This window comes from Pholcus phalangioides, unplaced genomic scaffold (genome assembly GCF_987345545.1).
Source record: "Pholcus phalangioides strain wild (caught in Gottingen) unplaced genomic scaffold, Ppha-v1.0 ptg000011l_1, whole genome shotgun sequence".
Taxonomy (NCBI): domain Eukaryota; kingdom Metazoa; phylum Arthropoda; class Arachnida; order Araneae; family Pholcidae; genus Pholcus; species Pholcus phalangioides.
Window position 1 is genome coordinate 12180826 of NW_028301604.1, and position 22881 is coordinate 12203706.

At 35.5% G+C, this 22881-nt stretch overlaps 1 protein-coding gene across 3 annotated transcripts in view; it reads right to left on the reverse strand.

The window, feature by feature from the left end:
- The window catches only part of LOC149080070 (uncharacterized), a 114509-nt gene that overhangs the window by 67128 nt on the left and 24500 nt on the right, over nucleotides 1-22881 (reverse strand). For all 3 annotated transcript variants that reach the window (XM_089239025.1, XM_089239024.1, XM_089239026.1), the window contains exons 2-4: nucleotides 19951-20177; nucleotides 17418-17811; nucleotides 14237-14518 (exon numbers count right to left, since the gene is read on the reverse strand). In XM_089239025.1, coding sequence (XP_089095151.1) covers nucleotides 14237-14518; nucleotides 17418-17811; nucleotides 19951-20177 — 903 coding nt within the window. The remainder of the gene's footprint in view (nucleotides 1-14236; nucleotides 14519-17417; nucleotides 17812-19950; nucleotides 20178-22881) is intronic.

Sequence of the window (22881 nt, forward strand, 5' to 3'; positions counted from 1 at the left end):
TGGAAAACAACAGTGTCACACTAACAGTTACGGTTACAGTGAGAAAATTTCGAAAATATCAAATGGCAACACCAAGTTTTTTGTATTGGAATGCGATCTCCATACTGAAAAACACTAAATAGCGTTGGAATGGCACCTGTAGCACGGAAATCCCCGGAGCTAGGCAAGGAAAAAGTAAAAAGGACTTTGCCGTGCACCAGAGCATTAATGTTCGTTTCATTCGTCACACCGTTTCTTCGGCTGAGATCCCAGCCTAATTAGTCCTCCACAAGGTCATGTGGAAAATTTGTGAAACACAATAAAATGCTTTATTTTATGCTGCTTCTCTGTCCTTATTGGTTGTCCTCACTTTTAGCCTATCTACCGCCGGTGATTTTCATGCTACAGTTGCCGTTCGAACGCTATTTAGAGTTTTTCACAATGGAGATCACATTCCAATACAAAAAACTTGGTGTTGCCATTTGATATTTTCGAAATTTTCTCACTGTAACCGTAACTGTTAGAGTGACACTGTTGTTTTCCATATCATTCTTGAGCGCATACATCAAAATACCTTATGCCAAAATTTCATTCAGTTTCTGTGAATGGTATAATAGTTAGGGGCCCATATCTCGGGATAGTTTTTTTATAATCACCCTGTATATAGGCTATACAAATTTTTTTCTTCTCCCATTCTAGTCTAATTTTTTTAACCACTCCTTATTCAAATTCGTCACCCTGGGCTATAGCCCGCTTCTCCCCTTCCCCTGTAAATACGCTTCTGTTTCTAAATCTCTCTTTTGATAATTTAGATCATACATGCTAAATCCATGGCTCAAGGGCCACATTTAGTACTCGAAGTTATCTGATGTGGAGCGTGACAAATAGTTAAACCACTGAATAGGCCCATGAAAGATTATCAAATCCATTAACTGGCCCGTAGCACATTTCCAGATCATTTAACGCTTTAAGCGGCACAGCAGAAATCACTATCCCCCTTTCAAAATATATACCTTTTTTAATGAAGTAGGCTTACTTTGTATTTTCAGTCGGTGCAAACTAAGGGGTATAGGAAAAGGTTTTCCATTGAGAAATCAACTTTACAACATATCTGGGCTTGTCAATACTGAAATAAGAGGGATTTGAAAAGACGATATATCTCGTCAATGCCGTTTAAAGGGTTAAACTGTCAATGGTGCATAGCCAGATTCCTTAAGCGATCCCAATTCACTTCCAAATCGCTTGTGCGACCCGCGCCACATGGGTCGCACATAAGTGGCACGTGGTACATTTTCAGATAATTCGAGTGGCTCGCGACACTCTGCAAAAAATCATGCACATAGCAAATTTACGAATCACTTAAGCGGCCCACGGCATTTTAACAGATCACTTAAGTGACTCTTGGCACATTGCCAGATCACTTAAATTGTCCACGGCGCTCTTTCAGATCACCCGAGTGACTCGTGGAACATTTCCAGGTAACTCAATTGGAACGCGACACGTTTCCAATCCAATGAAATGGTCCGCACTCCCAAAAACATTAAGCACCTTTGATTTACATGTTTGCACAATCTCATTTGCTTACTCACTGGCCTGCTCCCTCGCTCTTTAGGTCAGAGTTTTTTTTTTAAATTAAAACAAACAACAAATTACAAGATACAAATACAAAATGTAATACAATATACAAATACGAACATAAATTACACAAAGACAACGACACAAAATACGAACATTTTTTGATATGACGAGTTTAATACATGAAACCGGTAAAGCATTGTAAAATAAGGAATTTAGTAAATCGTCATAAAATAAGAATCCTGTAACGTGTCATAAAATAAGGAATTTAATAACGCGTCAAAAAATAAGGAATTTAATAACGCGTCAAAAAATAAGGAATTTAATAACGCGTCAAAAAATAAGGAATTCTATGAAATGCCATGAAATAAGCAACCCTTCGAAGCGTCACAAAATGAGAACGTCAGTAAAGCTTCACAAAGTAAGGAATTTAATAAAGCATCATAAAATAAGGAATTTAATAAAGCATCATAAAATAAGGAGTTGAATGAAGCATTGTAAAATAGGAAATCCGGTGAAGCGTCATAAAATAAGGAGTCCTTTGAAGTGTCATGAAATAGGGAACCGGTAAAATTATCCTTTGACAATAAGATTTTTAATAAAGCGTCAATAAATAGGGAATCTCGTAAAGCGCCATAAAATCCTATCAGGAATCCTATAAAACTGCGGTTTTTAACCTTTTTGGGCTCGCTGAGCCCTTTTCAGCATATAATGTTTATGATGGAGCCCCGTGCGACTCTTTTATTTATTTATTAGCTGTTACTCGTGGCTTCGCTCGCGTATATTTGATAATCTGAAAATTACTCGGCGATGATTTCCCCATGTAACTTTTGAACGTCTCATGACTACCGTGGGGGTTGAATTTTTTGAAATCCTGTCTTGGTGGGTATCTACATTATAAAATATAATACTGACCAAATTTCATATTCACAGCTTCCGCGGTTTCGGTTCGGCCATGATTGCCCCATATTACCTTTGAACCTTATGACCCCCTCAGAGGTCAAATTTTAAAAAATCCTCCAGTGAATCTCTACATTACAAAATAAAAATACTGCCAAATTTCATATTTATAGCTTTAGCGGTTTCGCCTCGGCGTGATTTCTCTATATAACTTTGAGACCCCTCCTTTCATGACCCCTTTAAGGGTTGAATTTGAATTGCAAAAACTCCCTTGTTAGTAAGGTTTTACGTCATGTAATAAAACTATGACGAAATTTTATATTCATAACTTCAGTGGTTTCAGCTCGGTGGGATTTGTCTTAAATTTATGAAGCAAAACATAGGGACCAATGTAAGGACCAAGTTTTGTGCATGTAGCCAGAGGTATGTATACATCACCAGTGCTTCCAACACACAGGGTCCGGGTACCCAGGGCGGGGCATTGGACAGATATCTTCATGGGGGAAATTGACAGGTTTCATTTTGAGTCGATGATGAATCTGATTGTTTTCTTGCTTTTCATTGCGCATTGTGCTGCATTGCTCATTGTAATGCCGCGTTTATTGCGTATTGTGGTGCATTGCGTACTACAGTGCTTTGCATTTACGGCACCAATGCATCGCATAATGTGCCGTATTGCGAATTGTGGTGCATTGGGTAGTATGCTGCGTTGTTTATTGTTATTGTTACTATATTACTGATTACACACATTACTGATTGTGATGCTTTACGTGCTGTAGTGTATGGAGTGCCGCACTGCTTAATGTGTATTATGATGCTTTACTTATTGCGGTGCATCGCGTATTATGCTGTATTGCGGTGAATGGGGGTATTGTGTTGCATTGCTTATTGTGGTGCACTAATTATTGTGCTGTATTGCCGATAGTGGTGCAATAAGTATTGTGCTATATTGCCGATGGTGGTGCATTAAGTATTCTGCTGTATTGTCGATGGTGGTGCATTAAGTATTCTGCTGTATTGTCGATGGTGGTGCATTAAGTATTCTGCTGTATTGTCGATGGTGGTGCATTGCTTTTTGTGGTGCCCTGAATATAAGGGTGCACTACTTATTGTACTGTATTGCCTATGATGGTTCATTGCTTATTGTGTACTGAATCGCCGATGGTGGTGCATTGCGCATTGCAGCGCATCGCGTGATGTATTGCTTATTGTAATGCAGTAATGCAGTGCTTTTTGCATATATTATGTTGCTTCGCTTATTGCGATACATCGCGTATTGTGGTGCATTACGATTTATGCTGTATTGCGGTGCACTGTAAATAGTGGTGCATTGCGTATTGTAGTGCATCGCATGCTGTATTGCTTATTATGGTGCTTTTCTTGTCGTGTGATGCATCGCGTATTGTACGGTGGTGCATTGAATATTGTACGGTATTGAGTATTGTGGTGCATTGCATATTGCTATGTATTGTGGTACAAATCGCGTGCTGTATTGCTTATTATAATGCAGTGTGTATTGCGTATCGTGCTGTATTGCTTATTATAATGCAGTGTGTATTGCGTATCGTGCTGTATTGCTTATTATAATGCAGTGTGTATTGCGTATCGTGCTGTATTGCTTATTATAATGCAGTGTGTATTGCGTATCGTGCTGTGTTGCTTATTGTGGCGTGTTGCTTATTATGGCGTGTTGCTTATTGTGGTGTGTTGCGTATTGTTATGCATTATGCAATATACTTATGCAATTGCTCAATGCAATGTAGTGCTTATTGCGCATTACGCGGTATTACTTATTGTGGTGCACTGCAAATAGTTGTGCATCGCTGATTATAGTGCTTCGCTTGCTTATCGTATTTCAGTGATTATGGTGTATTGTGGTGCTTAATTGCGATGTATAGTGCTGTATTGCTTATTGTGGTATGAGTTGCGTATTGTTATGCATTACGTGTTGTAGTGCATCGCGTGCTGTACTGCTTATTATAATGCTGTATGTACTGCGTATTGTGGTGTATTGCGTATTGTGCTGTATCGCTTATTATAATGCAGTACGTATTACGTATTGTGGGGTATTGCGTTTTGTGCGGCATGGCGTATTGTGCAATGCGTATTCTTATGCATTACGTATAGTAGTACATCGTGTGCCGTATTGCTTATTATAATGTCATGCCTACGGCTTATTCTGCTGCATGGCTTATTTTGGTGCACTGCAATATGGTGAATTGCTGATTGTGGTGCACTGCAACATGGTGAATTGCTGATTGTGGTGCACTGCAATATGGTGAATTGCTGATTGTGGTGCACTGCAATATGGTGAATTGCTGATTGTGGTGCACTGCAATATGGTGAATTGCTGATTGTGGTGCACTGCAATATGGTGAATTGCTGATTGTGGTGCACTGCAATATGGTGAATTGCTGATTGTGGTGCACTGCAATATGGTGAATTGCTGATTGTGGTGCACTGCAATATGGTGAATTGCTGATTGTGGTGCACTGCAATATGGTGAATTGCTGATTGTGGTGCATTGCATATTGTTATGCATCGGTGCAGTACATCGTGCACCGTATTGTTTATTATAATGCCGTGCCTACTGCTTATTGTGCTGTATATCTTATTGTGGTGCACTGCAATATGGTGAATTGCTGATTGGTGTATTACGTATTGTTATGCATCTCGTATCGTAGTGCATTGCATGCTGTATTGCGTATTGTAATGTAGTGCTTATTCCGTATTGCGGTGCATTGCGTATTGTGCTGTATTGTTGTGCTGTATTGCTTATTGTAATGTAGTGCTTATTCCGTATTGCGGTGCATTGCGTATTGTGCTGTATTGCTTATTGTAATACATTGCGTATTGTGCTGTATTGCTTAATCTAATGCAGTGGTTATTGTTATTGCTCTGCATTGCTTATTGTGGTGCACTGCAAATAGTGGTATAATGCTGATTTTAGTGCATCGCATGCTGTATTGCTTATTGTGGTGCACTGCAAATAGTGGTATAATGCTGATTTTAGTGCATCGCATGCTGTATTGCTTATTATAATGCAGTCGGTATTGCATATTTTGCTGTATTGCGTATTGTGGTGAATTGCTTATTGTGATGCTTCGCTGATTGCAGCGCATTGTTGATTTTATTGGTTGCGTACTGTTATACATTGCGTACTGTAGTGCATAACGTGCTGTATTGTTTATTGTAACGCAGTGTATTGCGTAGTGTGGTGCATTGCGTATTATTGTGCTTTGCTTAATGCGATACATCGCGTATTGTGGTGGATTGCATATTGTACTGAATTGCTTATTGTGGTGCATTGTAAATAGTGGTGCATTATTGATTGTAGTGCATTTCGTTTTGTGGTGCATCGCGTGCTGTATTGCTTATTGCAACGCAGTGCTTATTGCGCATTATTGTGCTTTGCTTAATGCGATACATTACGTACTATGGTGCATTGCATATTGTGCTGTATTGTGCTTATTGTAATGCAATACTTGCGGTGTGTTGTGGTGCATTCGTTATCATGGGGCACTATTTATTTTCCTGTATTGCCAATGGTGGTGCTATGCGTTTTGTGCTGTATTGCCTATCGTGGTGTATCACGTATGTATTACGGCGCATCGAGTATTGTGCTGAATTTATGATGGCAGTGCATTGCATCAATCTCCGTGGAGCACGGGTTGAATACCGCTGCTACAAATCGTCATAAAATAAGGAATTGAGTAAAGCGTCGTAAAATAAGAAATTGAGTAAAGCGTCATAAAATAAGGAATTCTGTAAAGCTTCATAAAAAGGAATTCAGTAAAGCGTCATAAAATAAGGAATTCAGTAAAGTGTGATAAAAAAGGAATTGGGTAAAGCGTCATAAAAAAGTAATTGGGTGAACCGCCATAAAATAAGGAATTCGGTAAAGCTTCATAAAATAATGAATTTGGTAAAGCTTCATAAAATAAGGAATTAGGTGAAGCTCCATAAAATAAGGAATTAGGTGAAGCTTCATAAAATAAGGAATTAGGTGAAGCTTCATAAAATAAGGAATTTAGTGAAGAGGCATGAAATAAGGAATTTTCAGTAAAGGGTCATAAAAAAGGAATTGAGCAAAGCGTCATAAAAATGAATTAAGTAAAGCGTCATAAAAAAGGAATTGAGTAAAGCGTCATAAAAAAGGAATAGAGTAAAGCGTCATAAAATAGGAATAGAGTAAATCGTCGTAAAATAAGGAATTCAATAAAGCGTCATAAAAATGGAATTGAGTAAAGCGTCATAAAATAAGGAATTCAGTAAAGCGTCATAAAATAACATAAAATAAGGAATTTAATAATGCGTCATAAAATAAGGAATTCAATAATTCGTCATAAAATAAGGAATTTAATAATGCGTCATAAAATAAGGAATTCAATAATTCGTCATAAAATAAGTAATTTAATAATGCGTCATAAAATAAGGAATTGAGTAGTGTCGTAAAATAAGGAATTGAGTAAAAGGTCATAAAATAAGCAATTGAGTAAAGCGTCATAAAATAAGGAATTGCGTAAAGCGTCATGAAATAAGGAATTTAGTAAAGCGTCATAAAATAAGGAATTAGGTAAAGCGTCATAAAATAGGAAATTGAGTAAATCGTCGTAAAATAAGGAATTCAATAAAGCGTCATAAAAATGGAATTGAGTAAAGCGTCATAAAATAAGGAATTCAGTAAAGCGTCATAAAATAACATAAAATAAGGAATTTAATAATGCGTCATAAAATAAGGAATTGAGTAGTTTCGTAAAATAAGGAATTGAGTAAAGCGTCATGAAATAAGGAATTTAGTAAAGCGTCATAAAATAAGGAATTGAGTAAAGCGTCATGAAATAAGGAATTTAGTAAAGCGTCATAAAATAAGGAATTTAGTGAACCGTCATAAAATAAGGAATTTAGTAAAGCGTCATAAAAATGGAATTGAGTAAAGCGTCATAAAATAAGGAATTCGGTGAAGCTTCATAAAATAAGGAATTTAGTGAAGAGGCATAAAATAAGCAATTTAGTAAAACTTTATAAAATAAGGAATTGAGTAAAGTGTCGTAAAATAAGGAATTGAGTAAAGCGTCATAAAATAAGGAATTTGGTAAAGCGTCATAAAATAGGAAATTGAGTAAATCGTCGTAAAATAAGGAATTCAATAAAGCGTCATAAAAATGGAATTCAATAAAGCGTCATAAAAATGGAATTCAATAAAGCGTCATAAAAATGGAATTGAGTAAAGCGTCATAAAATAAGGAATTCAGTAAAGCGTCATAAAATAACATAAAATAAGGAATTTAATAATGCGTCATAAAATAAGGAATTTAGTAAAGCGTCATAAAATAAGGAATTTAGTGAACCGTCATAAAATAAGGAATTTAGTAAAGCGTCATAAAAATGGAATTGGGTAAAGCGTCATAAAAATGGAATTGAGTAAAGCGTCATAAAATAAGGAATTCGGTGAAGCTTCATAAAATAAGGAATTTAGTAAAACTTTATAAAATAAGGAATTGAGTAAAGCGTCATAAAATAGGAAATTGAGTAAATCGTCGTAAAATAAGGAATTCAATAAAGCGTCATAAAAATGGAATTGAGTAAAGCGTCATAAAATAAGGAATTCAGTAAAGCGTCATAAAATAAGGAATTCAGTAAAGCGTCATAAAATAACATAAAATAAGGAATTTAATAATGCGTCATAAAATAAGGAATTCAATAATTCGTCATAAAATAAGGAATTGAGTAAAAGGTCATAAAATAAGGAATTGAGTAAAGCGTCATAAAATAAGGAATTGAGTAAAGCGTCATAAAATAAGGAATTGAGTAAAGCGTCATAAAAATGGAATTGGGTAAAGCGTCATAAAATAAGGAATTCGGTGAAGCTTCATAAAATAAGGAATTTAGTGAAGAGGCATAAAATAAGGAATTGAGTAAAGTGTCGTAAAATAAGGAATTGAGTAAAGCGTCATAAAATAAGGAATTGAGTAAAGCGTCATAAAATAAGGGATTTACGAAAGCGTCATAAAATAAGTAATTTACGAAAGCGTCATAAAATAAGGAATTTAGTAAAACTTCATAAAATAAGGAATTGAGTAAAGTGTCGTAAAATAAGGAATTCAGTAAAGCGTCATAAAATATGGAATTGAGTAAAGCGTCATAAAATGAGAAATTGAGTAAATCGTCATAAAATGAGAAATTGAGTAAATCGTCATAAAATGAGAAATTGAGTAAATCGTCATAAAATGAGAAATTGAGTAAATCGTCATAAAATAAAGAATTGAGTAAACCGTCATATAAAATAAGGAATTTAGTAAACAGCATAAAATAAGGAATTTAGTAAACAGTTTTTAATCAAGGAATTTAGTGAAGCGGCATGAAATAAGGAATTTAGTGAAGCGGCATAAAATAAGGAATTTAGTGAAGCGGCATAAAATAAGGAATTTAGTGAAGCGGCATAAAATAAGGAATTTAGTGAAGCGGCATAAAATAAGGAATTGAGTAAAGCGTCATAAAATAAGAATTTGAGTAAAGCGTCATAAAAAACGAATTTAGTAAAGCGTGATAAAATAAGGAATTCGGTGAAGCTTCATAAAATAAGGAATTGAGTAAAGCGTCATAAAATAAGGAATTGAGTAAAGCGTCATAAAATAAGGAATTGAGTAAAGCGTCATAAAATAAGGAATTAGGTGAAGCTTCATAAAACAGGGAATTAGGTAAAGCTTCATAAAACAGGGAATTCGGTAAAGCTTCATAAAACAGGGAATTCGGTAAAGCTTCATAAAACAGGGAATTCGGTAAATCGTCGTAAAATAAGGAATTCAATAAAGCGTCATAAAAATGGAATTCAATAAAGCGTCATAAAAATGGAATTCAATAAAGCGTCATAAAAATGGAATTGAGTAAAGCGTCATAAAATAAGGAATTCAGTAAAGCGTCATAAAATAACATAAAATAAGGAATTTAATAATGCGTCATAAAATAAGGAATTCCATAATTCGTCATAAAATAAGGAATTTAATAATGCGTCATAAAATAAGGAATTGAGTAAAGCGTCATAAAATAAGGAATTGAGTAAAGCGTCATGAAATAAGGAATTTAGTAAAGCGTCATAAAATAAGGAATTTAGTGAACCGTCATAATATAAGGAATTTAGTAAAACTTCATAAAATAAGGAATTGAGTAAAGCGTCATAAAATAAGGAATTGAGTAAAGCGTCATAAAATAAGGAATTTAGTAAAGCGTCATAAAAATGGAATTGAGTAAAGCGTCATAAAATAAGGAATTCGATGAAGCTTCATAAAATAAGGAATTTAGTGAAGAGGCATAAAATAAGGAATTGAGTAAAGCGTCATAAAATAACATAAAATAAGGAATTGAGTAAAGCGTCATAAAATAACATAAAATAAGGAATTGAGTAAAGCGTCATAAAAAACGAATTTAGTAAAGCGTCATAAAAAACGAATTTAGTAAAGCGTGATAAAATAAGGAATTCGGTGAAGCTTCATAAAATAAGGAATTGAGTAAAGCGTCATAAAATAAGGAATTAGGTGAAGCTTCATAAAACAGGGAATTCGGTAAAGCTTCATAAAATAAGGAATTAGGTAAAGCTTCATAAAACAGGGAATTCGGTAAAGCTTCATAAAACAGGGAATTCGGTAAAGCTTCATAAAACAGGGAATTCGGTAAATCGTCGTAAAATAAGGAATTCAATAAAGCGTCATAAAAATGGAATTCAATAAAGCGTCATAAAAATGGAATTCAATAAAGCGTCATAAAAATGGAATTGAGTAAAGCGTCATAAAATAACATAAAATAAGGAATTTAATAATGCGTCATAAAATAAGGAATTCAATAATTCGTCATAAAATAAGGAATTTAATAATGCGTCATAAAATAAGGAATTGAGTAAAGCGTCATAAAATAAGGAATTGAGTAAAGCGTCATAAAATAAGGAATTGAGTAAAGCGTCATAAAATAAGGAATTGAGTAAAGCGTCATGAAATAAGGAATTTAGTAAAGCGTCATAAAATAAGGAATTTAGTGAACCGTCATAATATAAGGAATTTAGTAAAACTTCATAAAATAAGGAATTGAGTAAAGCGTCATAAAATAAGGAATTGAGTAAAGCGTCATAAAAATGGAATTGAGTAAAGCGTCATAAAATAAGGAATTCGGTGAAGCTTCATAAAATAAGGAATTTAGTGAAGAGGCATAAAATAAGGAATTGAGTAAAGCGTCATAAAATAACATAAAATAAGGAATTGAGTAAAGCGTCATAAAAAACGAATTTAGTAAAGCGTGATAAAATAAGGAATTCGGTGAAGCTTCATAAAATAAGGAATTGAGTAAAGCGTCATAAAATAAGGAATTAGGTAAACCTTCATAAAATAAGGAATTAGGTAAAGCTTCATAAAACAGGGAATTCGGTAAAGCTTCATAAAACAGGGAATTCGGTAAAGCTTCATAAAACAGGGAATTCGGTAAAGCTATGAAGCTTCATAAAACAGGGAATTCGGTAAAGCTATGAAGCTTCATAAAACAGGGAATTCGGTAAAGCTATGAAGCTTTAATAAGGAATTCAGTAAGGCTTCAAAAAATAAGGAATTCGGTAAAGCTTCATATTATAAGGAATTTAGTGAAGCGCCATAAAATAAGAAATTGAGTAAATCGTCATTAAATAAGGAATTTAAGAAATCGTCATTAAATAAGGAATTTAGTAATGCGTCATAAAATGAGAAATTTAATAAAACGTTACATAATAAGGAATTAAATAAAGCGTCGTAAAAGAGGAAATACACTGAAGCGTCATGAAATGGGGAATCCTGTAAAGTAGCGATTCTCAAACGTTTTTGACTCGCGGATCCTTTTTTAGTACAGTATATAATTTCTACGGCAGAGCCCCGAGGGGCCTCTTTTATATAGCTTTTACACGCAGATCTGTTGGATTGGATTTGGTAGTCTGAAAATTACTCTGCAATAATTCCCCCACTTGAAAGCTTCATCACCACATTGGGGGTTGAATTTCCGGAAATCTCGTCTTAGTTGGTATCTACATTATAAAATATAATACTGACCAAATTTCACATTAATAGCTTCAGTGGTTTCAGATCGGCTATGATTGACCCATATAACTCTTGAACCACTTTTAACCCCCTTAGAGTTTGAATTTGGAAAAATCCCTTCTTAGTGAGTCTTTACATCATTAAATGAAACAACTGATAAAACTTCGGCTTGGCGTGATTTCCATGAAATAAAACTACTGATCAAATTTCATATTCATAATTTCAGTTGTTTCGGCTCGGCGTGATTTCTATTTGTAACCTCTAAACCCCCCCCCCCCCCTTAGAGGTTGAGTTTAAAAAAAAAACAAAAAAAAACTTCTTTGTCATCAGATAAAACTACCGACCAAATTTCATATTTATAATTATAACTACAGCAGTTTCGGCTCGGTGATGATGAATCAGTGAATCAGTCAGGCAGTCAGGATATGTCATTCAGTTGACGCCCGTTTTTACGAACCTGTACGGACGGGGGAAATAGTTCGTAGAATGAAAAGTTCGTAAATGGGAAAGGCGTTTATAAAGGAATAGTTTATTCTTTGGGACCAGAAGATTAGTTCGTAAAAACGAGTAGTTCGTGAATTAGAGGTTCGTAAAATCGAGCGTCGACTGTATATGGATTTATAAATCTTACTGATTTATTTATTTATTTATTTTTCCTCGAGGGATCACGGAGCCCCTGGAAAGTGCATACGGAGCACCGGTTCAGAACGGCTGTCCTTGAAGAACTCGCAAACTATTCTGAGTCCGTTCAGATTCGTTTATTTGTCCTGCGTGCGGAGAAAACGAAACTCCACTTCATTATGTAGGACGATGCCTTGCATTCTCTATCTCGAGAAGAAACTACTTTGGTGATCATCAGGTGAAGTGAAGTAATAAATGCAACCAGACAGAGTATTTACCACTTGGTAAATTTTCTCATTTATGCTAAACATCTTAACGGTGAATATCAATCACATGGTGAGTATTAATTCTCTTCTCTGATTCAAACTCTCATGTTTTATTTTTTTCAATAACCTCATATTAAGTTTCTGGCCGTATTCCCAGGAGATCTTTTCTGCTCTTTTTTCCCCTTAAAAGGGCGTCACAGATAGAAGAAGCCTCCTCATTTATTTATATATGGCCAATATCATTTATAGGTATCTCATTATGTCCCACTTACAGGTTCTAATATTTAACAAAATGGTAACATTTACCATGCTTTTCGTTCCCACCGTTGTTGCAAAAACTTCTAGGAAATCTCCACAGAACGATACTTCTTCACATGTATATGATTCACAATTCGTGTTACTTGGTGTCAGAGCAATGGGCAAAATTGTCTAAGCACTTCCCTCTTGGGACACCAACGATTGATGACGATAACTCGCAAACCGTTGATCCTAGAAATATACTTCTAATTGAAAAAGTATACAAATAACGTGTAGACCCCAGATACGCCATTCATATTAAAAGGAGTCGTATAGTAGTTATTAATTAATTAACATAAAAAATTTAACTTTTTATTTGTTCGCCATGTCCTAAAAACTCCAATTAAGAAGTTGTTGTCCTATCTCTCCTGAGCCTAACAAAAAAAATTACATGTTTCGAAATGCAATATTAACTTAGATATTTGAATTTGAAAATTGCTGCAAATGAAGAAAAGAAAGGCTTATGAAGCATAGAAGAAGCTTGTTACTTAAAGTGGTTCTTTTCTTCCTTTTCTCTCTCTCAGTGACCTTCAAATTCAAACATCTTAGGCCGGGATTATACTATAAAAGTTTGGTAAAAGTCCTTCTATAAAACGTGAAAAATGCAGCCAATAAGGTCACCGGTTGTATTTTCTGCATTTTTTTTTGTGCGTATTTTTTGTGCATTTTTTTAGCATTTTGTACATTAGTGGTGTACGTAGACTTTTTACTCACTGACTTTTTTCCCTTTAGAATGTACATAATCAGAGCTCGAGGATCTTAGAAAATGCTTGGGCTCCGAGTTGTTGAAATGGCCTTAGTGACAATTATGCTCATATATAAACTATATAAAGGGTCGTAAGGAAAGTGCATAGGCCACTTTTTACTAGCGAACCGTTGATCCTAATGGCATACTTCCAATTAGAAAAAGTATCCGAATAACGTATAGACCTTAGATACGTCATTCATATTGCTAGGAGTTGTATAGTTATTAAAATACAAATTTCATCTTTTTATACGGACACCCTGTCCTCAAAAACATAGTTAGAAAGTTGTTGCCCTGTCTCTTCTGAGGCCAACAAAAAATAATTTTACATTTTCAAGTGCAATGTTCACTGAAATATTTTAATTCAAAATTGAAGATAAATTGGTAAAGCACAGCACAACCATAAATAGGGGAAAGAAGCGTTGGCCATTAGCTTTTGCTGTTCTTTCTCAATTTTTCTCCAATTTTTGAATTCAAATATCGCAGTAAATACCGCACTTAAGAACGTGGAATTGGCCCCAGAAGGGACAGTACAACAACTTTCTAAATAGGTTTTTGAGAACAGGATATCCGTAGGGAAAGTTAGTGTTTTTGTATTTTAATAATTACACAACCCCTTGTAATATGAATGACGTATCTGAGGTCTACACGTTATTTGGATATCTTTTTTAATTGGAAGTATGCCTCTAGGATCAACGGTTCGCAAATAAAATGTAGCCTAGGAATGTATCCTAGTAAATGTAGCCTATTTCGTTACTACGCTGCATCTTTATATTCTTAATATCAAAAATATTATTACTTACGATTATCAACTGTCTCGAAATACTGAAGACGGGATTTTTGTCCGATTTCATCAGATGTTTTTCCAGCGATAGTAAATTCGTATTTCTTTCCATGTTGCAAGTTTTTGAACGTTGCGCATGTTTCGTGCCCTTTATTTGCCGTAACATTCATTTGATTACTTTTGACATTTCCAATCATTTTGTATTGTGTAAAATAGCCATCGACGTACCCAAATTCTGGACTTTTCCAGCAAACCACTACGGATGAAGTTGATGTGTTCACGACTCGCACATCAATAGGTACTGCAAAAAGAAATATTTTCTTATTCAAAAAGCACTCCAAACTTATAACTGAAATACAGGGTGATTATAAAAAAACTATTCCGACATATGGGCCCCTAACTATCATACCATTCACAGAAACTGAATGAAATTTTGGCATAAGGTATTTTGATGTATGCGCTCAAGAATGATATGGAAAACAACAGTGTCACTCTAACAGTTACGGTTACAGTGAGAAAATTTCGAATTCTGTGAATGGTATGATAGTTAGGGGCCCATATGTCGGGATAGTTTTTTTATAATCACCCCGTAAATGTACTCTCAATGCAAAAGCATTTAACAATCAGAAACTCTAAAAAAATATGTGATGTTGATATTTCTAAATTTAATTTGAAATTAATCTTTCAATTCTAATAAGAACCAAATTGTGGCAATATGGTATAATTAACAGAGATAGTTCATAAGTAAATGAAAATTGATAAAATCAATAAGTATTACGTGTTAAGAAAGTGATTACCGAAGAGTGTGTTTGGAGATAGAGCTGGAGTGACACGAGTTATTTCGAAGATGAAGTTGTATCAAAATTAGTAATAGAGCTTGTGATTCTCAATCAGTCAGTCGCAGCCATGTAAGAGCCCCGCAGACGCTTCGACATTTAGCAGGCAGGGGCGGAGATACGGGGGGGGGGCATGGGGGGGCATTGCCCCCCCCCCACCCACATAGTCAAAGGTGGAGTTGACTGATCTAATGTATATGTGAATTGACATCATCATCATTATTTCCCCCCCCCCCCCCAGAAACAATGACCGTGCCCCCCCAGACTTCCAAGTCTATCTCCGCGTATGTTGGCAAGTGGTCAAAAGATATCTGTATTCTTATCAAGTGTGATGCGAACTTAAAATACATGGGAAAACTCGTGTTAAGGATTATCATTTGATATAACTTGTTAATTTTTTTGCCACACCACGTTCACACGGAAGACTGACTTCATTTGATTATTTTGTCGAAACGTAATCCTTTCATTGCACACGATAGTTGATTAGACTTATTGTGTACTTCACGTATATATGAACTATTAACTAAGTATAATTTATTATTAATTGTCTTAAAAATTGATAACAGCTTGGTAAGTATAAATGACAATTTTTCTCTTTAAATTGACCAAAGTCGTGAACTATAATCTGTTTATAATATTTACGAAAAAACTTTTTTTTTAAATTTGAGACCTTTAAAACTTGATGAGACTTGGAAGAGTTGATCAACTTTGCCCAAGAATATCAAGAAGACACCAACGAATAAGGCAAATACACGAAAATCACAAAAAAATCCTAATGCATTTCGACACCAATGGGTGTCGTCTTCAGAGGAAAAATATTTAACCAATAATCACACGCTGACAGAGTTTCCCACTTGGGTTGAATACCAAATCTTAACGCTTGGTTTCTCAGCAGAAAAAGTACGTCTGTTCACTTCAAACGTCGTGGTCAGAATACCACGACCATTCTAACCACGGCGTTTGAAGTGAACAGACGTACTTTTTCCGCTTAGCAACCGAGCATTAAGATTTGGTATTTTTTGTGTTTTTCGTGTATTTGCCTTATTCATTGGTGTCTTCTTAATATTGGTAAGACTTGTTACAGAGTAACGCATGGGGTCCATTCGGTCTTGACCCGGAGGTCCTAGGGAGTAGGGGGCCTCGTGATGATGAGGTTTGGAATAATAATTTTTGAGAGCAAGTACGTATACTGTGTGTAGACAAGTACTTTCAGGTTCCAGCTAGATAGGGCCCTAGAATTGCACTTTTCTCGGTGGCCCATGGAACTGTTAAGACAGCCCTGACTTATTCTAGGTGTCATATAAAGGGGATTACGTGAATTATTTTGTGAATAGAATTGTAGTGTATGCGTGCGTCATAAATAGTTTCATAATAATACAGTATATGAAAGGATGCCGATTCTCTTTTATTAAAACCATAATTAAATTGGTGGTTTCTTCGAAAGCATTGACAAACCTGGACTTTCTTTCAGCATCCTGGACTGAAGAGTAGAGCATGCAGGTCAGCACAGTGTTTACTTCATTTAGAATAAAATGCAATTATAAATTTTCATAATTTTTGAAGTTACTGAGAATGTCACTGATTTGAAGATAATTGTGAACAAGCATTTGCGGTTTTTTTAATCATTATTGTCCAGTTGTTTTTAAGAAAAATAATAGAATGTCAGGCCTAATTTTAAGAAAAGCCCATTCCAAGGGTGACAATAGTATACAGTACATCTTTTCGTGGTTTGACCAGATCTCGTTTAGAATATGCAGAGCAGTTCTGAAGTCTTACATGCCGAGAGACATGAATTCGATCGAAACAGTATGGTGATAAGTCCAAAGACGTCGGAGCCAGGGTTGTTGTTGGTTTTCCACAGTATTTTGTAGTATATAACCCCGTAATAAATTCAGAAATCAAAATCCTCTTCATAAATACAAATACACCGCCACAACAGGCAAAATGCTTAACGAGGTGGCTGAGACATGAAGCTGAAGCAAAGCGATTAATAGGTCTAAAACATTTCTGACGTTTCTGAACCAGTCACACATTCATTAATTGGACTGCGAGATTAAAAAAATTCGTGGAGAGATCAGAGTCACTCACTTTCCATAACACAAGGAACGGGGGGGGGGTTGATATAGGTGTTTTAGGACGGGAGCCCTGAGATATTTTTTCTTGGCCTTGGAGGTGCTCCGAAATTCTCTTTCGCAACCACCTAATAGAGTTACTAATTCGTTGTGTACTGTATTGCGTCATAAAGACTGTGTAATCGAAAGGTACACCAGAACGTAAATTAGAAAAAGGTCATCTGATTTTGCAGGCACCAAAAATACTGAGCAATGCAGCTTATCTTTTATGTTTAAGTTATGAGTTACTCACCTGTAATTGTCTTTATGGAGATTTCCACTTGTACGCGAGCCCAACGCTTCGGTGATCCACCATCCTCTGCAAAAACTCCAAAAACTAATTCGCATGTCTCGGAAATGTTCAAAGGTTGAGCAACTGTTAGTTCGCCACTTATCGGGTCGAGGTTGAAAAAATTTGTTGATGCATTTTGATCCATGCGGTAGTAAATCTCGGCATTCTGAGGAACTGGGTCTGGATCCAGCGCATGTACCTGCAGAACTGGCGTCCCTACTTCGGAATAGATTAATACCTCAGCTTTGTATACTTGTTTTTCAAATCGTGGAGCGAACTGATTAAATTCGGTTACTATAATTTGTAAGTGCTCCAATTCTGATAATCCTCCAGTGCTTGCTGCAGCTGCCATCACCTATAAGCATAAGCAAAGAGAAGTTAAATCTATACATATATAATACGTATTTATTTGGCAAATACCTTATGTAAAATATGTACACTGTTATAGATCATTTTTGTGTGTTACGGATTCCTTCATGAAGAGGAGTGGATTTCAAGTTTATAATTTAGCTGAGTGTACAAATATGAACAATAACTCAGCATTCGGTACCGTACTACCCACTAATGAATTTCGGAACTAAATTTTTTCATTAAAGAAAAGGCGCAGTGGGTTCGATATTAGACTATTACGCTAAATTGGGTGAATTTAATGCATATAAATCTACTTATCAGATTTTTGGAATACGATCCCACTATGCCTTTTCTTTGACTATGGCCACCCTGTGTAAGTTGACCATTATCACACTGCCCTACATGAAGATCATATCTAGTTGGATTCAGGAGCGTAAGCAGGATCGACCTTTAAAAGGGGCACAAAATTTTCTACCCGAGAAATGTTGAGTTACCACCCTTCAAAAAGCATTCAAATTAACAGAACTTGGTGTATATAGCACAGCGGTTCTCAACCTTTTTTGACCCACGGAGCCCTTTCCGCTATGTAATTTCTATGGCTATTTCTAATTTTTTATTTATCCATCAAAGTTTGACTTATTTTTATTATTCAAAAATATTAATAATTTTTTTTTTTCAAATTTACTGGGTTTTTTTATTTTCCTCGAGCGGGAGCCCTGGGAGTTCACACGGAGCCCTAAGGGTTCCGCGGAGCACCGGTTGAGAGTATTTTCATTCGATATTTAGATTTTTCCACTGAAATTTTACATTTTTTTCTAATTTTGGAAATTAGATCTTGGGAAAAGGCACCGGTCCCTTAAAAATCCTCTGCTTACGCCTCTGGTGGAATTGTTGGATTTAATAACTAGAATATCTCAGAATCAAAACTGTTTGTAATATTCATTAGAATAGTCGCTAGGTATTGTTTAATCCTTTTTACAGCATTGGTGGAAAATCACCCCTGTAGGTGCAAGCTAGCCTCGGATTACCGTACTTTACACTAAATATCTGCATTATCTGTAATGTGTTTTACAAAAAATTTATTACACAGACAATGCATTAATATACAGTATATATGGCTGCTGGCGAAAAGTAAACGTCAAGATCAAATACAACAGATTATTTAACGGGCAATGTTTTTAACGATTTCCTCGATTTAACGAATAAAATTGATGGTCCCGGCCGACTGATTGTAGGGACAACCAAGGCAATGTCCCGAAACCTCGTGCTTCAATGAATCAGGTATGATAAATAAGAGCAGTATTATACAGGGAGTCCTGGAAGTGCTAATGTGGGCTTTATCTCATCAACCGCCTGTCATAGAGGTATGATTCCAATGTAAAAAATGCTCAAAAGAAGTTCAAAAATTACCCTGTACCAGTTTTAAGAGTGAAAATACAGTGTGTCCCAAAATAAAAAATCTAAATTTTTATACGGTCTCCTTGTCTTCTAACTTCTAATTAGAAAGTGGTTGCCCTGTCTTTTCTGAGCCCAACAAAAAAAAATCCCATGTTTTTAACTAATATTCACTGAGATATATTAATTCAAAAATTGGGGAAAAGTTGGGAAATAACAGGAAAAACGAAGAGACAACGCTCCTTTCCCTCATTTATGCTGTCCTTTCCCAACTTTTTTCTCCAATTTTTTAATTCGAATACCTAAGCGAATATTGCAGTTAAAAACACAGGATCTCTTTTTTTTTTGGACTCGGAAAAGACAGGGCAACACCTTTCTAATTGGAAGTCAAAGGACAGAGCACCGTATAAACATTTAGATTTTTCTATTTTGTACACAATGTACCCCCACTCTCAAAACTGGTACCCAGTAATTTTTGAACACATTTTCAGCATTTTTTATATTGAAACCATACCTCTACGACAAACGGTTGATATCAGATAAAAGCTTCATTATCACTTAGAGGACACGCTGTATATATGTAAGTAGTATAATACGTAGAAGTTTTAAAATCAGAGCCCCGTATGTCATTATTCTGCCCCACGGTAAGGTACTTATAAAATATTTCAAGGAGGTCCCAGGGCACCCCCCCGCACCGCAGTTCAATCTATGGCCATGACTGTATGTAATGGTTTTTTGTGTTACTCACCTGATATACTTCATCGACTTTTTTTTCGATATTCTTCGCAGTTGTAAGGTTCCCCGTATTTTGATCCAACACAAAATACTCGAAATCTAAGACATTCGGGAGATTGTAGATGACCTTTTTCCTGGGATTATCCGGATCATAAGCATGGACCGTTGTCACGTGAACGCCTGGAGGTGCTCCTTCGTATATACGTGGGGAGTGCATCAAAGGGCGGAAAACCAACTTACCTGGAAAAAATATAAACCTACTGTGTCATCTCGTTATAGACAATTTCTTTAGAAAGCTTGTTTATATAATATTGAAGAGATTAACGCAAACTTTCTGACAATGGAATAGCCAACTGCGTACCTCTACAAAAAGTTCTTGGCCTGAAGATGCCAGAAAAAAAAACCGATCTATTGGTGAATTCAAATCAATAAACTTTCTTGGTATTATGCCGAGGTGAACTTGGGAAAAAGTTTGAATTGTATGGATGAGCATGCTGTAGGCAGCTCTATTTCTGACCAAAAATTTGACACCGGTTTCTATTTTGCCAAAAACATCAGTAATTATATGGACTGAGCCGTTGCTGATATATAGCTTTTCAGCAATCCATTTAGCGGTTAAATGCCAATCTTTCGTGAAATACAGTAATTCAACGTATGGCCAACGTTTTCCTCGTGAAACTTTTTTCCGGACATCCCTCGTCTATTGGCTTTCATTGAAGAGCCGATAAAGCTAAAAAAAAAAACGCTGTATGTTTAAAACACAGTAATGACTAAAAACACCAAGAGAGAGCACACACACACACACACATGGCTACTTTCATCATCTCATATAAGCTTTCGACGCAAAAAATCTTTTTACAACAAAATTTGACGCCACCTTCTCTCTGATCACATCAAAAAAAGTGACGAGGTAAAAAAACGGCAATAACGGAATACAGGAATTAAGATGCCCAGATGACATTTCATAATAATTGGTGTTATCATTTTTTAACACATGACACCACTAGCAGACCGGATACTTTTATACAGACGGTGTAAATGAAAGTGAAGAAACATACTTGATTGATTCACCTCATAGTCACTTATGAGATAAATTTTAACGCGTCAATTTGCTTGGAAAAGGCTCTTATAATGGTATTACTATCGGCTCATAAATTCTGTGAAGGAAGTAAAATAGTAAAAATTCTTTGCATACAGCTGTGATGTTTCGAATGTAAAATCTATATACGATCGAATCGCACGCAACTACTTTGGTCTAAAAGTCATTTAAACATTCACGTATGTCGTTCTGTGAGCAGCTGTTTCCTTTGCGTGCTGTCGTAGCGTCTGCGAGACTCGTATATAAAAAGAGGCAAAATGGCCTGAACACACATGAAATGTTTATCGCAAACATCACAGAAAAACTTATGTTTTAATAAACGATACGCTGAAACGCCAGACATATACTCGACAACTTACTTCATCCGCCGATCTTCAAACACAATGAACATTTTCAATGTGAAATGAGTAACTAATTTTTATTAGTAGCGGTTTTTATAAATCTCCGTTCCGGTACGAATATTATTCATCGAAATTTTTCTACACACAGCGTAAAAATCCTTTTCATAGTTTCAGGAAATTAAAACAAACTCAATCGTTCCAGAATCCTTTTCGTTTCAATTTTGAATGAAAAATATTCTTTAAAGAAATTATATTTCACTCAATGTACTAGGGGGAAAATAACGTGTGTAGACCCAAAATTTGAAAAAGGAACCACGGCTAGACGCGTTTCAGAACTGTATGAAGTTCCTTCATCAATAGTAAAGAAAAGAATTGGAAGACAGTGAAAATACTCCTGACTCCGTTAGTTTATGCTGCTCTTTTCCACCTTTTCTCCGATTTTTGAATTTTAAGCTCTCAGTGAATATTGGAGTTAGAAACGTGGATTTTTTTTGGTGGCCTCATGACAAATAGGGCACCAACTTTCTAATTGGTCATTAGAGGACGGGGGGGGGGAACCATATAAAAATTTACATCTTTTTCTTTGTGGCACACTTTATTTTAACTCTCAAAACTGGTACAGGGTGATTTCTGAACACATTTTAAGCATTTTTTAAACTGAAACCATAACTCTACGACGAAAGGTTGATGAGATAAAGGCCGAATTAGGAATTACAGGACGCCTTGTGTATTAGGACTTTTTCTATGGTCACAACCATAGCATTAAGCATCTATTTCCACTTTATACAAGGGATCTGTTTATCACAAACATTGAAGTAGCAAAATGACGCTGCTGGTTTATGTCATACCGATTTCGAACCCGTTCAAATTTATGTTACGTATTGCTCATAAGCAGCAATAGTGGTAAAAAACAAATTCATTATTTTCAGTCAAAACACCCTACCACTGTTGTTCAAAATAATGCTTTTTATCATGTTACAGTACTAACAAAATTTGTAAAATGCTCATCAGATGACAATACAGAGCTGCAAACACTGGAATAAAAAAATCAAGTCAGAGGATACTTGATTATTTTTTCATTGGTGAAATCAAAAGGCGCAAAACCCCTTAAATTATTGTTTTAAAAACGTAAGCACCACGGGTATGGTAATTTGATTGCCTAGTAAATTACTGTCTATAATTATCAATACCTTTCGCAAAATATGTTCTCTTATGCAGTTATGTCTTCCCCCGAATGAATCACATAATATTCCGAAATTCATATGAAAAGAATACGGCATAGAATGAGGAGTTTATGATTTAAAAAAAAAAATCGTACGTGGACATGAAATGTTCAGGCTTTTTAGGTTTTTGATGGATGCGGAATATTTTGGGTAAGTTATACCGGAATGAATTGCATTAATCGACCTGGAAAAGTGTAAACACCCCCATTAGTATAGAAGTGCTTGTTCTCGTATCGCTCAACCACATCTACTCGACGTTTTGCTCAAAGAAGCCCTTGAGA